At 49.1% G+C, this 17,390-nt stretch overlaps 1 protein-coding gene across 1 annotated transcript in view; it reads left to right on the plus strand.

The window, feature by feature from the left end:
• Window positions 1-15,556: 15,556 nt before the first annotated feature.
• Window positions 15,557-17,390, plus strand: part of OCA2 (OCA2 melanosomal transmembrane protein) — a 320,006-nt gene continuing 318,172 nt past the window's right edge. Inside the window, exon 1 of the mRNA XM_073011978.1 lies at window positions 15,557-15,783. Within this exon, the coding sequence (XP_072868079.1) occupies window positions 15,557-15,783 (227 nt within the window). The remainder of the gene's footprint in view (window positions 15,784-17,390) is intronic.

Here is a 17,390-nt window from a genome sequence, read left to right on the forward strand (position 1 = left end):
ACAGCAGGCTTGTCGCGGGCTGTGGCTCTGGCGCCGGCCACCCGCGGGACCCGAGCAGCTTCTTTCGGCGGAGCGCGGCGGGGTCCGTGCGGGTCAGACCCGTGGGGGGTGCGGCTGGCGCACCTGTGCTCTCGTCCGGCCACCCCCTGAGGCGTCGGGGGGCGCAGTCCGCAGGGCGGCGGGGGCAGGTCCGGTGTTTCGAGGAGCGTGGGACAGTTTCCAAGCTGGCCTGAGGGACGGGCGAAGGGACGCCGACCTACAGCGGCAGAGCTCGGGCCAAACTGCGGCAGCTGGGGCAGCGGAGGGGGTTTGCGCCGCGGAGGGGCCCGGGCCCCGGGCTGGGAGCGGGGCTGCGCGGCCGCGTCCCGGGTGCGCGTTTGCTGGCGCTGCTCGATTCTCCCCGGGAGGTGCGCCCGGCCTGCGGCGGGGCGGCCAGTCCCCGGGGGTCCCTGCGAGCGGCCTCCTGAGGCCCCTCCCGGGCCCCGCCCCCCTCCCAGGCTGGAAGGCGGCGAACTTTTTCGAACCGGAACAGAAAACAGACGGAAAGCCACGATGTTTGGCTTAACGTTCTAGAAGCTTTTAACCAAGTTCACATGTTGCAGAATCCACCTGAAGGGATACACGGTCACACTCGCGGCCTCGGTCCCGGCCCTACACTGCCCTCAGCGGGACACCTGTCTCAGCCCGGGGCCGCCTGAGGAGGAGGCTGATCCCCGGACGGGCTTCTTCAGGCCTTCTTGGCCGCAAGGCTCTCCCGCCCCCGCCCTGGGATCCGGGAACTAGAAGGAGCGCTTCAAACGCCACGGTCCTGCGGCCACTGCCGGGCTCCCGAGGCACGGCCACGCCCCCGGCTCACAGCCACGCCCCCGGCTCACAGCCACGCCCCCGACTCACAGCCACGCCTCCGGCTCGCAGCCACGCCCCCGGCTCGCAGCCACGCCCCCGGCTCACAGCCACGCCCCAGAGACAGACCGCCTCCAACGACAAGCCACGCCCCCGGAGACACGACCACGCCCCAGGAGACACGGCCACGCCCCGGAGACAAGCCACGCCCCCAGAGACGCGGCCACGCCCCGAGACAAGCCACGCCCCCGGAGACACACTGACACCTGTGCAGAAGCAGCCAGGCCCCGAAACAAGGGCCGTGCTCCGAGAGACACAGCGATGCCCTGCGGACCCAGCCAGGCCCCTACAAGCACAGCCAGGGGCGGTTTCTCGCTTAGAGGGACGCCTTGGGGCTGCGCAGCGCGTTAGGGACGATTTGGGGCCGAGCAGCGCTTTGTGGGGACGCCAGCATTCAGTGACGGGTGTTTTCTCTGGATGCTGGACACTGTCCACCAGAGGGGAGCTGGCTGCGGAGGGACTGTCTTTGAACAGCCAAGTTTTCACCGCAGCGCGTAAACCTGGTCCTTCTCGTTCCTTGCTGGTATTATGTCAGATGTTTAAAGAACTCGAATAACAATGTTCTTTTTTTTTTTGAGGCGGAGTTTCGTTCTTGTTGCCCCGGCTGGAGTGCAATGGCGCGATCTCGGCTCCCCGCAACCTTCGCCTCCCGGGTTCAAGCAATTCTCCTGCCTCAGTCTCCCGAGTAGCTGGGATTACAGGCACGCGCCACCACGCCCGGCTAATTGTCGTGTTTTTTGTAGAGACGGGGTTTCTCCATGTTGGTCAGCCTGGTCTCGAACTCCTGACCTCAAGTGATCCGCTCGCCTCGGCCTCCCAGATTGCTGGGATTATAGGTGTGAGCCACCGCGCCCGGCCACAATGTTCTTGGGATGTACGAAGACGCTGTTTTCCACACGCTGCTGGTCGCCGCCCCCGTGAAGTCGGCTGCGGCGCTTGCTACCGGCTATCGTTTCGCAGGGCCGAGGTGGGAGGGCCGCGACCCCGGGGCGCACCCGGGCGGGGAGTGCGCAGGGCGGCCTGGCTGGGCCCTCCCGCCCTCCTGCCGGGCGCCAACCGGACTCCGCCAGCTCGACCTCTGCTCCGAGTCCCTCAGACCCACCATGCGCGGAGCTCTCAGCCCTGCGGCCACGGGCGCGCCGGTACCAGCGGGAAAGGCCGGGGCTGCCTGGACCCGGGCAGGGCGCGGTGACCCGGCCTGGCTGGAGCGCCGGCAGCACAGCTCTCGGGGCTGCTCCTGCTTCACACCCGCACTGCTGGGGCCTTTTCTTGGGCTGAGCAGGTGACGGTGGCTCCTGGACCCAGTGGAGAAGGGCCCAGGCGTGGAACCCCGTCCCCTCCCCGGCAGGGCAGGTGTCAGGACCACGCCCAGCGCCGCACCCTGGCCTCTCTCCGTCCTGGCACCGGTGCGGTCCCCCCACCCCGCCCTGGGTCCGGCCGTGGGAGGCGGGGCTCGGGGCTCGGGGCTCGGGGCTCGGGCAGGCTTGGTGAGCGTCCGGCGGGCACGGAAGGCCATGGCTGGGCGTCGAGGGCCTCGGAGAGATGGTGCTGGCAGCAGGAGGGGCCCGCCCCCCATCCCCCTACCCCACCCCCACACCCACCCCCCACTCCCCCATCCCCACTCCCACCCCACCCCCATCCCCCACCCCACCCCCACACCCACCCCCCACTCCCCCATCCCCACTCCCACCCCACCCCCACCCCCACACCCACCCCTCACTCCCCCATCCCCACTCCCACCCCACCCCCACACCCACCCGCCACTCCCCCATCCCCACTCCCACCCCACCCCACCCCCACACCCCACCCCCATCCCCCATCCCCATCCCCCACACCCACACCCACCCGCCACTCCCCCATCCCCACTCCCACCCCACCCCCACACCCCACCCCCATCCCCCATCCCCATCCCCCACCCCCACCCCCACCCCCCACCCCCCACTCCCCCACCCCCACCCCCACACCCTACCCCCATTCCCCCCCGCAGGTCCTGAGGGTGGGCACGGCTGCAGGCGGGAAGAGCGCAGAGCTGTAGAGGTGCTGGCAGCCGCCCACACGAACGATTTGGGGCTGGGTGTGAGGACTGGAAGGTTCCACCGACTCTGTACCATCTTTTTTTTTTTTTTCCTAAAAATAAGCCACAACCATCTATTTTTTCTTTCTAAAATTTGGTGACGACTTGGTCACTTCGGTGTGAGTCTTGCTTGGAAGGAGGGTCCTGGGCGCCGTCGCGGGGAGGACCTGGAGGGGTGGGGTGGGGCTGTCCGCCCTCCGCCCTGTGCCGCTGGCTTACGGCTCCCCAGTCCTGCTCCCCCAGCTGCAGGTGTCTCTGCCCAGGGTGGCCCTGCCCTAGGCAAGTCAAGCGCATGCGGCCCAACAAGGCAAAGCCAGGCTGAAGCTGTGGTTCCTGTGAGAGTGCAGCCACAGGCTGGGGTGAGGGGAGGGTCACCCCAGAGGACGGGCTGTGTGCTGGGGTGTGGGGTCACAACAGAGGACGGGCTGTGTGCCTGGGTGTTGGGATGTGTGTTAGGGTGTTGGGGTTCCCTAGAAGACGGTCTGCATGTTAAGGTGTTGGGGGTCCCCCAGAGGACAGGCTCTCTGTTAGGGTGTTGGGCTTCCCCAGTGGGCGGGCTGTGTGCTAGGGTATTGGGGTCCCCTAGAGGTTGAGCTGTGTGCTAGGGTGTTGGGATCCCCCAGAGGATGGGCTGTGTGATAGGGGGTTAGGGTCCCCCAGGGGATGGACTGTGTACCAGGGTGTTGCTCTCCCCTAGGGGACAGGCTGGGTGTTAGGGTGTTGGGGTCCCCCAGAAGACAGGCTGTGGATTGGAGTGCTCCATCATCTTCATGAGAGGTGATGACCAGGTGGGACCAGGAGGAGGGAGGATGTGTTTGGAAGAACTGGATGAGGAATGAGTGAGAAAGAGGGAGAGGTCTGGGTGAGCAGAGGCCTCTGTCTCCCATGGAAGAGGCAGGAAGTGGGGTGGAATGAAAGCCCCTACTCAACTCCCAACAACCACTGATCTAGTTCTCATTTATACAATTTTGCCATTTCAAGAATGTTGTAGTTATGGAATCAGAGTAAATGCTTTTTTTCACTGAGAATTTTCACTCTGGATTCCTCTGTGTTGCTGTGTATGAATCGTCTGTTCCTTTTGATTGCGGCCTGGTCCTCCCCGGCATGCATGCAGCACAGCCTGTTTCACATTCCCCTAGGGACAGACGGCTGGGTGGCTTCCGATTTTTGATATAGCTGCTATGAACATTCGAGTGCAGGGTTTTATGTGAATGAAAGTTTCGTTTCTCTGGGATTAATGTCCAGGAGTGCAATTGTTGGCTGGTAGTTGCAATTTTAGTTTTTTAAAAACTGTCAAACTGCTTTCCAGAGTGAATGTGCCATTTTGCATTCCCATCAGTGATGCAGGAGTGATTCAGCCTCTCCAGTCCTCGACAGCCGGTGGTGTTGTGTCTCTGTTTTCTTTCTTTTCTTTTCTTTCCTTTCTTTCTTTCTTTCTTTCTTTCTTTCTTTCTTTCTTTCTTTCTTTCTTTCTTTCTTTCTTTCTTTCTTTCTTTCTTTCTTTCTTTCTTTCCTTCCTTCCTTCCTTCCTTCCTTCCTTCCTTCCTTCCTTCCTTCCTTCCTTCCTTCCTGTCTCTCTCTCTCTTTCTTTCTTTCCTCTCTCCCTCCTTCCTTCCTTCCTTCCTTCTTTCTTTCCTCCCTCCCTCCCTCCCTCCCTCCCTCCCTCTCTCTATTTATTTATTTATTTATTTATTTATTTATTTATTCTTGTTTTTGAGACGGAGTCTCGCTCTGTCACCCAGGCTGGAGTGCTGTGGCCGGATCTCGGCTCACAGCAAGCTCCGCCTCCCGGGTTCACGCCATTCTCCTGCCTTCGCCTCCCGAGTGGCTGGGACTACAGGCGCCCGCCACCTCGCCCGGCTAGTTTTTTGTATTTTTTAGTAGAGATGGGGTTTCACCGTGTTAGCCAGGATGGTCTCGATCTCCTGACCTCGTGATCCGCCCGTCTCGGCCTCCCAAAGTGCTGGGATTACAGGCTTGAGCCACCGCGCCCGGCCTTATTTATTTTTTTGAGACAGAGTTTTGCTCTTGTCTCCCAGGCTGGAGTGCAATGGCGTGATCTCGGCTCACTGCAATTTCTGCCTCCTGGGTTCAAGCGATTCTTCTGCCACAGTCTCCTGAGTAGCTGGGATCACAGGCACCTGCCACCACGCCTGGCTAATTTTTGTAGTTTTAGTAGAGACAGGGTTACGCCATGTTGGTCAGGCTGGTTTCAAACTCCTGACCTCAGGTGATCTGCCTGCCTCGGCTCCCCAAAGTGCTGGGATTACAGGCGTGAGCCACTGCGCCTGGCCTGTTTTCTATCTCAGCCTTTCTGATAGGCGTGCAGTGATAGCTCAGTTTTAATGTGCATTTCCCTAATGGCTCACGATCTTGAATGTCTTCTCACGTGCTTAGTTGCCATGTGCATATCCTCCTTAGTGAAATCTTTGCCCATTTTATTTTATTTTATTTTTTACTTTTGAAATTTGAAAATTGTTTAGGAGTGGTGAGAGGGAAGATTCTTGCCTTGTCTTCCTGAGAAGGCTTCAGGTTTCTCACCGTTAGGCGTAATGTTAGCTCCATGTTTTTTGTAGATGTTCTTTGACAGGTTTGAGGAAGTTCCTCTCTATTCCTAGTTTTCTTAGAGTTTTTGTTTTATCATGAATAGGTGTTGAATTTTGTTAAATGCTTTTCTGCATCAATTGATATGGTCATGTGATTTTTCTTCTTTAGCTTGTTAATATGGTAGATGACATCGATTGATATTTTTCACAGTTTTATTGAGATTTTAATTAAATACCATATAATTCACTCATTTAAAGTGTACAAATTCATACCTGTAATCCCAGGACTTTGGGAGGCTAAGGTGAGAGGATCATTTGAGCCCAGAAGTTTGAGACCAGCCTGGGCACCATAGCAAGACCCTGTCTCTACTAAAAATAAAAAATTAGCTGAGCATGGTGGTGTGTGCCTGTGGTCCCAGCTACTTGGGAGCTGAGGTCGGAGGATCACTTGAGCCTGGGAGGACAAGACTGCAGTGAGGCGTGATTGCACCACTGCACTCCAGCCTGGGCAACAGAGGGAGACCCTGTCTCAAAAAAATGGTTGTTTCTAGTATATTCACTGAGTTGTGTGACCATCACCATGATCAATTTAGAGCATTTTCATGAACCCAAGTGAAACTCCATGCTATTAGCATTTGTTCTTCACCTTATCCCCTCCCCTAGCCATAGGCAGCAACTAATTTATTTTATTTTATTTCCCTATGGATTTGCCTGTTCTGAAGATTTTATGTATACATGGAGTCAGGCAATATGTGGCCTTTTGTGACTAGCTTCTTTCACTGAGCATGTTTCCAAAGGTTATCCATGTTTTAGCATGTGTCAGACAGCATTCATTTTTATTGTCAATTAATCCACTGGGTGTATATACCACATTTTATTTATTTATTTAGTAATGGACATTTGGGTTATTTGCACTTGTTTCTTTCTTTTCTTTTCTTTTCCCTTCCTCCCTTCCTTCCTTCCTTCCTTCCTTCTTTCCTTCCTTCCTTCCTTCCTTCCTTCCTTCCTTCCTTCCTTCCTTCCTTCCTTCCTTCCTTCCTCTCTCTTTCTCTCTCTCTCTCTCCTCTCTCTCTCTCTCTCTCTCTTTTTGACAGAGTCTTGCTCTGTCACCCAGGCTGGAATGCAATGGCATGATTTTGGCTCACTTCAACCTCCACCTCCTGGATTTAAATGATTCTCCTGCCTCAACCTCCCAAGTAGCTGGGATTACAGGTGCCCACCACCATGCCTGACTAATTTTTGTGTTTTTCGTAGAGACAAGGTTTCACCATGTTGGCCAGGCTGGTCTTGAACGCCTGACCTCAAGTGATCCCCCTGTCTTGGCCACCTAAAGCGCTGGGATTACAGGCATGAGCCACCGTGCAGGGCTGGGTTGTTTCCACTTTTAGGGTACTGTGAATAATGATCCTATTAATGTTATTGTACACATATCTGTGTGGACATATGTTTTCATTTCTCATGGGCATATTCCTACACACGGAATTGCTAGGTCATATGGTAGCTCCATGTTCAACATTGATTGATTTTTTTGAATACTGAACCAGCCTTGCATTCCTGGAACAAACCCTACTTAGTTATGTGTGTAGTTCTTTTGATACATTACTGAATTCCCTTTGCTAATATTTTGTTAAAGATTTTTGCACCATATTCATGTGAGATATTGGCCTGTAATATTTTTTCTTTGTACTGTATCTGATTTTGGTGTCAGGGTAATATTGTCTTCATAAAACTCACTGAAGGTGTACCTCATCTTCTGTTTCCTGGAAGAGATTGTATGGAATTGGTGTTAATTTAAATGTTTGGTAGAATTCTCTAGCAAAACCATCTGACCCTAGCAATTTCTTCTGTAAAAATTCAAATTTAATTTACTTAATAGAAATTATAGAGCTATTCAAATTACCTATTTTATATTGGATGAGTTGTAGTAATTTGTGCTTTTTGAGGAATCGGACTAAGTTTTCTAACTTATGTATGTAAAGTTGTAAAATGGCAATCTAATATACCATTATTATTCTTTGATGTCTTCAGGGTCTGTGGTGGTCTTTCCTGTTTCATTCCTGATATTAATAACTTTCATTCCCTGTTTTTTCTTTGCCAGTCTTGCTAGAGGATTGCTAATTCTGTTGATATTTTCAAAGAAGCCGCTCTTGGTTTCACTGATTTTTTTCTACTGTTTTTGTTGATTTGCTTTCTATTTCATTGATTTTTAATCTCAGCTTCATTATTTCTCAGTTCTGCTTGCTTTGGGTTTATTTTCCTCTTCTTTTTCGAGGTTCTTGAGATGAGAGCTTATATTATTTTTCGAGACTTGCTCTCCTTTTGATACTAGCATTTATGCTGTAAACTTCCTCCCATCACTGATTTCACTGTGTTCTACCAATTGTGATATGTTGTATTTTCACTTTCATTCAGTTCAGTATAATTCTGATTTCCCTTGAGACTTTCTTTTTGAATCCTGGATTATTTGGAAGTATGTTTAATTTCCAAGTGTGCAGATTTTCCTCCTCTCTTTCTGTTACTTATTTCTAATTTGATTGCATTGTGGCTACAGAGTACTCTGTATGATTTCAATTCTTTTCAGTTTGTTGAGGTTTGGTTTACGGTCCAAAGTGTAGACTATCTTGGTGTATGTTCTTTAGGCACTTTGTAAGAATATTCTGCTGTTGTTGGATGGAGTGTTCCACAAATATTGATTATATTCTATTGGTTGTTGGTGTTGTTCAGTTCTTCTATATCTGCACTGATTTTCTGTCTAGTTCTATTAATTGCTGAGAGACAAATGTTTAAGTCTGTAACTATAAAACTATAATATAAATGTGTCTTTCTCCTTTTAGTTCTATCAGTTTTTCCATTAGATATTTTGCGGATCTGTTGTATTGTGCATATATGTTTAGGATTTCTGTCTTCTTGGTAAAGTGACCTTTTCATCACTACAAGATGCCTCTCTCGGTGCCTGGTAATTTTCTTTGCCTTGAAGTCTAGCATATGTTATGTGAATATAACCTCTCCTACTTTCTTTGGATTGATGCTTGAATGATATATCTTTTTCCATCCTTTTACTTGCACCCTACCTATATTGTTATTTAATTTTATTTTTCAACTTTTATTTTAGATTCGGGGATGCATGTGCAGGTTGTTACAAAGGCATGTTGTGTGACACTGAGGTTTGGTGTACCACTGAACCTGTCACCCAGGTAGTGAGCACAGTACCCAATAAGTAGTTTTTCAAGGCTTGATCTCTACCCTCTCTCCCTGCTCCAGTAGTCCCCAGGGTCTGTTGTTCCCATCTTTATGTCCATGTGAACCCATATACTGTTATTTTAGAAGTAAATTTCTTACAGACCTTGCATAGTTGAGTCATATTTTTAAATTCACTCTGCCAATCCATCTTTTAGTTGGTGTATTCAGACCATTTACATTGAATGAATTTTTCTGATATGTTAGAGCTATGGGTAAACTTGAATATTTTTTTAGAATTCCATTTTGATTTATCTATAATGTTTTTTGGTGTATCTCTTTTATAGCTTTTTAAAGTCATTGCTCTAGGTATTAGACACGTTACTTGTCACAGTCTACTGATGCCATCATTTTATCAGTTTGAGTAAAATCAAGAAAACTTACCTCCTTTTACATCCTTTACCTCTCTGATTTGTTATAGAATTGTCTTGATGATTTCATCTGCATACATTGATAAACGCATCAAAGAGTGTTATAATTTTTGCTTCAAGTATTCAACAGAATTTAGGAAAATCAAGAGGAGAAGGAAAATGTATTTACCTATGTATAAATGTTATTCAATAGCATGTTATCAACAGTTGATGACAGAATTACTCCCATTCTCTGAATGAAAACAGCACATGATGCATCTGTTAAGAATCTTGCTAGGACTGACCTTTTGTTTTTTTCCTTTGAGATGGAGTTTCGCTTTTGTTGCCCAGGCTGGAGTGCAATGGTACAGTCTTGACTCACTGCAACCTCTGCCTCCTGGGTTCAAATGATTATCCTGCCTCAGCCTCCCAAGTAGCTAGGATTACAGGTGTCCTCCACCACGCCCGGCTAATTTTTGTATGTTTAGTAGGGGTGGGGTTTCACTATGTTGACTAGGCTGGTGGCAAACTCCTGACCTCAATTGATCCACCCATCTTGGCCTCCCAAAGTGCTGGGATTACAGGTGTGAGCCACCACACCCAGCCTGGACTTACTTTTTATTTTATTATTATTTTTTGAGACAGGGTCTCACTCTGTCACCCAGGCTTGAGTGCAGTGGCATGATCCTGACTCATTGAAGCCTCGACTTTCCTGGCTTAGTGATTCTCCCATCTCAGCCTCCTGAGTAGCTGGGACTACAGGCATGCACCACCATGCCTGGCTAAGTTTTTGTATTTTTAATAGAGATGGGATTTTGCTATGTTGCCCACGCTGGTCTCAAACTCCTGGGCTCAATCAATCTGCCTGCCTTGGCTTCCCAGTGTGCTGGGATTACAGGCGTGAACCACCACTCCTGTCCTTACCTATATTCTTTTACCTTCCTGATGTTCTAAAATGTATTCTTTCATTTTCTCTTTCTGTTTAGAGAACTTCATTTAGTCATTCTTTTAGGGTAGGTCTGCTGGCAATAAATTTTTAGTTTTCTTTAATCTAAAAACATCTTGGTTTCTCTTTCACTGGATAGAGGCTTCTGGCTTGACTATTCCTTCCTCTCATTACATGAAAAATGTTACGTCACTTTCTTCTGGCCACCATGGTTCCTGTCATCTGAATTGTTTTTTCCGTGTAGGGACATTTTAATTTCTCTCTTTAGGACATTTTTCTTTGCTTTTAGTTTTTAAAATTTTGCCTTCTATGTGTGTTGGTGTGGATTTCTTTGGGGTTATCTTGTTTGGGGTTTGCTTAGCTTCTCAAATCTGTAGGTTTATGTCTTTTGCCACATTTAGGAAATTTTCAGCCATGACGTCTTCAACTACTTTTTAAGCTACATACTCTTCATCATCTTCTTCTGGCATTTGGATTACATGAAAGTTAGATCTTTTGTTACAGTCCCACAGGTCTCTGAGGCTGATAAACTGTTTTAGACTATATTTTCTCTATTGTTCAGATTGAGTAATTTCTATTGTTCTGTCTTCCACTTACTGATTCTTTTCTCTGTTCCCTCCATTTTACTGTTGAGTTCATTTTTGCATTTTAAATTTTGCTATTGTGGTTTTCAGTTTCATTTGGCTTTTATTTGCTGAGACTTTCTGTGTTTCATTTGTTTCAAATGTGTTTGTTATTGCTTGTTGAACCATTTTTATTTTGGCTGATTTAAAAATATTTTTTCAGATAACTCTAACATCTCCATCATCTTGGTGTCATCGTCTATTTTCTTTCAAGTTGAGATTTTCCTGGTTATCACTATGATAGGTGGTTTTGAGTGAAACCTGCATATTTTGAGTATTATGTTATAAGACTCTAATCACCACTTAAACCTTCTGTTTAGTTGGCTTCCTTTGACACTGCTCCAGCAGAAGGGCCTGACATTGCTGCCAGATAGGGTTAGAAGTTCAGGTTCCCCAAGATGGGGAAGGATTCCCCCTTATTGCTGGGTGGGTGTGGGACCTCTGCCTCTTACTAGGCCTCTGCTGATAGCACCCTGGCTGAGTGGAATGGGACATCTCATTACTGCTCATTACTGACCTCTAGTGACACCACTGGGGGGTGGCCTCATTACTGCTGAGCAGAAGGGAATGCCCTGACACCCCATTTGGCCTCCTCTGACACCACGTCAGCAAGGAAGGAGAGGGATCCCTTTTACTGCAGGGCAGGTATGAAGTCCAGGCTCCTCACATGGTGGTCCCCACTTAAGCCATTGGGGGAGGAGTGTGTAGGGAGGAGGTGGAACTCCCTAGCACCCAGCAACCAGTGAATGTCCAAACTCCCTACTCAACCTTTTACGAAGCATCCCTGTGAGGACTGGGGGCCAGGCACTGTGTAATATCCTTTGGAGGGTGCCCACTCAGCCTTTGCTCTCCTGAGTGGATATGGGTCTGCTGTATTAGGCTGCAGTGGAACAGATATTGTCTAAAAGCTTTCTGTCTTGCTAGGCTACCTATTTCCTGGTCCTTTGGCTGGGGGCAGGCTTCTCTTGGGGCTTTTTGTTCTAAATGTCAGGTTTTTAGTTGTACTTAGCAGGAAGAACAGGGAAAAGTAGGTCTTCTCTGTCTTCCTGAAAACACCGGTCCTGAGCTGTATGTTTTTAGTGTTGGCAGATAGGACAGTATGTTTGCATGCCAGTTTGTGAGGTTCAGGATGGGGAGGGATACAACAGTGCAGTCTGGCCGGGGGTGGGAGCAGGTGGGCTCCACTGTACCTAGCAGGGCTGTAGACAAGTATGTCCTTGAGAGGCTGGGCTTTTATTCTCATTGCTTCTAGTTTTGCCTGCATGGCTATTCTGGGACGTTTTGCTCTTGGAGACATTCCTCACTGTCGCCCTACTGTGTTCTGAATCCCAGTGTCTGACTCCAGCTTGGGCTCTGGCTTGGGTTCAGCCAATAGGAGACTCTTCTGGGCGATTAGGGGATTAGGGAAGGGAGGATGCTCCGCTCTTCTTTGGGGTATCTCTTCTGGGGCTCCAGCTCCTTCCAGAAGTGCTCAGAGTAGCTTCTGTTTCCTTCTTGGACCCTGGCTGATTCGGTCAGTAAAGGGAGCAAGAGGCAGAGGCAGCAGCTGGGAGTGAAAGGGGGATGGGTGTGTGGGGTTTAAGCGGGGAGTGGAGGACAGCAGGTGCGTATACTGCCTGGGGAGGTGTGGTGGGATTGCTGGGCGGTACTGGGGCCCACCTGGGGTTCCTCATATGATGTCATCTGCAGGCATAGGCAGCAAGGAAGGTTTTCTACAGCCATGTTCAGCCGGTGAGAAGGGTTGGGATTTGGCCATGGGTGGCAGACTCCAGGGGCCCATGGTCCCCACCTCCTGGTGTTCACACCCTGGTTTAGTCCTCTCCCTTTGAGTGTGGGCAGGCAGGACCCAGGACTGACCTCCAGCTGACAGAATACAGCAAAGTGGTGGATGTCCACCTGACACGTAATAGCCTATAAAACTCTGCCTCACTGCTGCTCGCTCTCCAGATGCTCCTTGTTGCCTGAGAAGGCAAGCAGACGTACTGGAGGAGCCCACATGGTGAGGATGCAGGAGCCTGTTGGGGTGAAGGGGGCCTCCTGTAACAAAACACCACAGCCAGCAAGAAGCTGCGTCCCTGAGTCCTGCGGCCACCAGGACGTGGATCCTGTCTGCACTGAGTGACCTTGGCAGCAGATTCTTCCCCAGTTGAGCTTCCAGATGAAATCACAGCCCAGTGGCCCCTTGAGATCCCAAGCAGACAACCCAGTTGAGCCACCCTGGCCTTGACCCACAGAAACTCTGACATTATACACATGTGTGCTTTTAAACCTGTGTACTTTGTGGTGATTTGTTTTGCAGTAATAAAAAAACTCGTTTATCAGGTAAGTTTGAGAGAATGATTCAGGGCAAGTAAGAGGAGGGTGTTTGCTGGACCACAGAGGTTCCACCAGGAAAGAGGGGAGTGAGGCCTTGGAGAAGGGACATGGCCTGAAAGAGAGTGGACATTTGTTGTACTAAGGGTGGGTGGTATGTTCCTGTGTGAGTCCATTCATGCTGCTGTAACAAAACACCATAAACTGATGACTTACGCCACAAACATCATTTCTCACAGTTTGGGAGGCTGTGAAGTCTCAGATCACAGCACCAGCAGATTCAGCGTCTGGGGAGGGCCCACCTCCTGGTTCACAGACAGCACCTTCCCACTGTGTCCCCACGTGGTGGAGAGAGGAGCCGAGGTCTCCCACGACTCTCGGAAGGGTCTGGAGAGCTCCACCCTCAGGGCCTCTCCAAATCCCAGTCACCTCCCTGACACCCCACCTCCGAACACCATCCCGTTAGAGGGGAGGGTTCCAGCCTCCGAGTTTGTTGGAGGGCACATACACAGTTTGTGACAATTCCAATGGCATGTTCTTCTAAAGAAGCTGGGTGTTTTAGGAGGGGCAATGGCATCCTGGAACTGTCAATGGAGAGCAGGAGGACCCCCTCTGAAGTCTCAGCAGGACCAGTTACATAATTTGTGGGGCCCTTTGTTCAAAAACCAGGGAAAATGCCATTAATGGTACAAAATATAAAGTTTTCCCCTTTCTTCCATAGTCCCTCTCTCCTGGCTTGTCATGGTGCTTTTAAATTGGTATTTAATGTCATTATTCTAAATAAAAATATTTAAATTTTAAATTGTTACTATTACTTTTACTAGTCATCTTTATATCATGCCGTATCAGTTTTAAATGCAAATACTGAAACATTTAGCTCGTGTGTGGAATTTGTGGAATCAGACTTTTTTGTAGCTGGTGTGTACATTTGTACTTTGTTCTTACCAGGCAGTGGAACCATTGTATAAAACAAATGCAACTGTTTTATTTCACTTTTATGATACAAGAACATTCTGCCGACATGGCCTGCCTTCGGCTCACTGGTTTGTGAGTGACCACTCTCAGCATAAGTGGTTGGTTAAAGCAGGGAAATACCAATGGTGAGAAGGATATATGGACTTTCTTGGTCGTTCAGGTTTCTTCGAATGTCATGTCTTTCTGTATTTGAAGTCAGTTCTGGCTCCACCAGGAAGTGTGTGTCTGGGGCTGTCAGTGCCCTGTCTTACTCAGCGGTAGACATGACATGCCTTGTACTTGCTTTGAGTCTCAGCAAACTCCTGTCATCCTGGGTCCACTGGAATTCTGTGCTCCTAGGCACTGTGAAGGTGATGAGGACTGGCGATGCACTATTGTGCTAACTCCAGCCCCAGCACGTGCCTCTGCATCTCACTGCCAGAAATCCAACTCAGCCAAAGTGCACACTGAGTCCTGGCTTCAGGGCAACCCTGGACAGCAAACCAAGCGGCTGCAAGGCCAAAGGTCATTTCTGGTGCTGTAGGATGCTGGAAAAGGTAAAAATAAATAAATAAAAAAATAAAATGGTAAGTGGTTTGAAATATAAGCCCCAAAGTAGGACAGCATGACCTTACAAGTATAGGAATAGTTCTTACTCTTATGGTGGGTATTATTATATTCTCACCAGAAAAATATTAATTTGCTAAATGCAAAAAATGTAAAAATCACAGAAGAGACAAAACCAAAGGAAAAGGACCCCATGGGTGCCGTCACCATCCAGAGGTAGCCACGTTTTGGAGGGTGTGTCTTTTGGGCTTCTGTTCTATGTATGTAATTTATAAATATTTATTTCAATAAAAACATCACAGTGTACCACGTGCCTTAGTCTTTCCACATCCTTAGCATTTCCCAATAGCAAGAACCATCCCTTAGATCATTTTTAATGTAGCACAGAATTTCATGCTGTGCACACATCACAATTTACTTAACTGGCTCTCTGTTGCTGAACACTTAGGCCATTGCTAGTGTGTCCAGAGTTGGTTCCTTCTGGTGGGTTCTTGGGCTCGCTGACTTCAAGAATGAGGCCACAGACCTTCGCGGTGAGTGTTACAGCTCTTAAAGGTGGCACAGACCCAAAGAGTGAGCAGCAGCAAGATTTACTGTGAAGAGCAAAAGAACAAAACATCCACAGCCTGGCACTGGAGCCCAGCGGGCTGCTGCAGCTGGCTGGGGGGGCAGGGGGGGTGGTCGGTTTTTATTCCTTATTTGTCCCTGCCCACATCCTGCTGATTGGTCCATTTTACAGAGTGCTGATTGGTCCATTTTATTACAGAGTGCTGATTGGTCCATTTTCCAGAGTGCTGATTGGTGCATTTACAATCCTTTAGCCTGAAGAGTTCTCCAAGTCCCCGCCCCGCCCAGGAAGTCCAGCTTCCTTCTCGCTAGTGTGAAAAGCTCCTGCGTGGCTAGGACGCTGGAACTCGGGAGCCCTCCGTGGGAGCAGCCTTCCCACTGTGTGGATTTCCAAGGTGCAAACGTGAGTCCCCGTGTGCCTTTCATCACGAGTGGTTTTTTTCTGGCTGCCCTAGAGAGAAGACTGGCGGTGGAGCATGCATCTGGAGGGCAGAGACGGCAGGCGGGACCCTGGCACCCCGGAGGTGGAGCTCCTGCAGACGTCCGTGCCCCCGGGACTCGCTGAACTTGCCGCGGGCAAGCGCAGGCCTCCGCGGGGAGCCGGCGGGGCTGACCCCTCGCTCTCCTGCCCCAGCGGGGCCGCTGGGCAGAGCTCCTGGGCTCCTGCAGGCCAGGAGTTTGCTTCATTCCTCACAAAGGGGAGGTGAGTTTGAAATAGTGCCATCTTGTAAATGTGGACTTCACGAAGATTGGGTTTCCGTGAGCATCGTTCCCCCACGTTTGTTGTGGGAAACATTTCCAGAAATTTTCCAAGAATTTTTCCAGCGTTAGATCACTTTCCTGGCTTAGTTTTTGATGACTGATATTTGTAAAATATGATGAGCTTAATTTAGCTCCAAAAGATAATACAAATAGAAAAGAGAGTTTGTAGCATGAAGATTTAACACCTAATGTATTATTTAAGGTATGGCAATTATTCTGCAGTGTTGGAAAGTGTATGTCTCTTAGGACATGCTTTATTTCTATACATATAGCAAGTGAAACTGAGTAGTTTCATGTCAGAAAAGTCGGAATTTACATAAAAGGAAATTTAAAAATATTTTCAACATTTATTTTAGATTCAGGGGTTAAATGTGCAGGTTTATTACCTGGATATGTTGTGTGATGCTGAGGTTTGGGGTACTGCTAATCACCCGGGTAGTCAGCATGGTACCCAATAGTTAGTTTTCCACCCTCCCTCCTCCCGCCCCCGTGTGGTCCGAATGTCCCCTGGCTGCCTTCTTTATGTCCATATGCACCCCAGGGTTAGAGCCCACTTATCATGAGAATATGTGGTATTTGGTTTCCTGTTCCTGTGTTAACGCGTTTGGATAATGGCCTCCAGCTACATCCATGTTGCTGCAAAAGACATGATTTCATTCTTTAAGAGAAAATTTTGATACATCTTTAAATATTTACTTATGTAAAGACAATGAATGGATTTTACATGTCAATCCTTATACTCCAAATCCATAATTTGCAGTTCACGCAGATGTCCTTGTAATGAGAAAAGCAGCATCCTATGGAGTAGATGTCTCTGCCTGTCTTTATTGGGGCATATCGATTACATGGCAGATCTGAGGACCCTCGTTCCCACAGCCGGAGCCCTGACCCCTGCAGTACTGATGGTCTCTCCAGCCTTTAACAAGGCACCACAGAACTGCATGCGGGTGTGGTGCGTGCTGCTGCTGTGATCCTGCCCCCTCCAGGGGAGCTCCCCAGCCTGCGTGCTCATACTTTCACTGAGTGTTTCTACTGACTTAGAGTCTATGCTGTCGTTTTGCAAATGGTGAAACTTCGAGTTGCTCTCTTTGGCAACCTGTTTCGAGGTTTCTCTATGCTGATGCCTATAGTTCTCGTTCGTTCTTGTGAACTCCTTGCATAGAATTTCATTATGTGAACATGCCACCATTCATACATGTTGGCGGCTTTTCACTTTCTGCTCCTCAGCCCCCAGCATATACTATTAAAAACAGCCTGCAGTAAATGTTCTCTGTTATACACTGAATGTGTTTGTTTCTCCCAGATTCATATTGAATATTCTGAGAATTAACTTTCTCTGGTCCCATGTTGCAGGATCTTCTCCCAGCGAGAGGCTTGCCTTTTCCTTTGCTTTCAAGAGTGTTTTGTTGGGAAGTGTCTAATGTGGCCGGAAGGACTGCATGGCTGTATGCATGGGGAGGCAGATGAGGCAGCAGGATTGTCCCAGCCAGGATGTGAGTGATGGAAGGCTAATGTTCAGCTTCCAGTGAGACAAGAATCAGGAAAACC

Source organism: Chlorocebus sabaeus, chromosome 26 (genome assembly GCF_047675955.1).
Source record: "Chlorocebus sabaeus isolate Y175 chromosome 26, mChlSab1.0.hap1, whole genome shotgun sequence".
NCBI classification, from domain to species: Eukaryota; Metazoa; Chordata; class Mammalia; order Primates; family Cercopithecidae; genus Chlorocebus; species Chlorocebus sabaeus.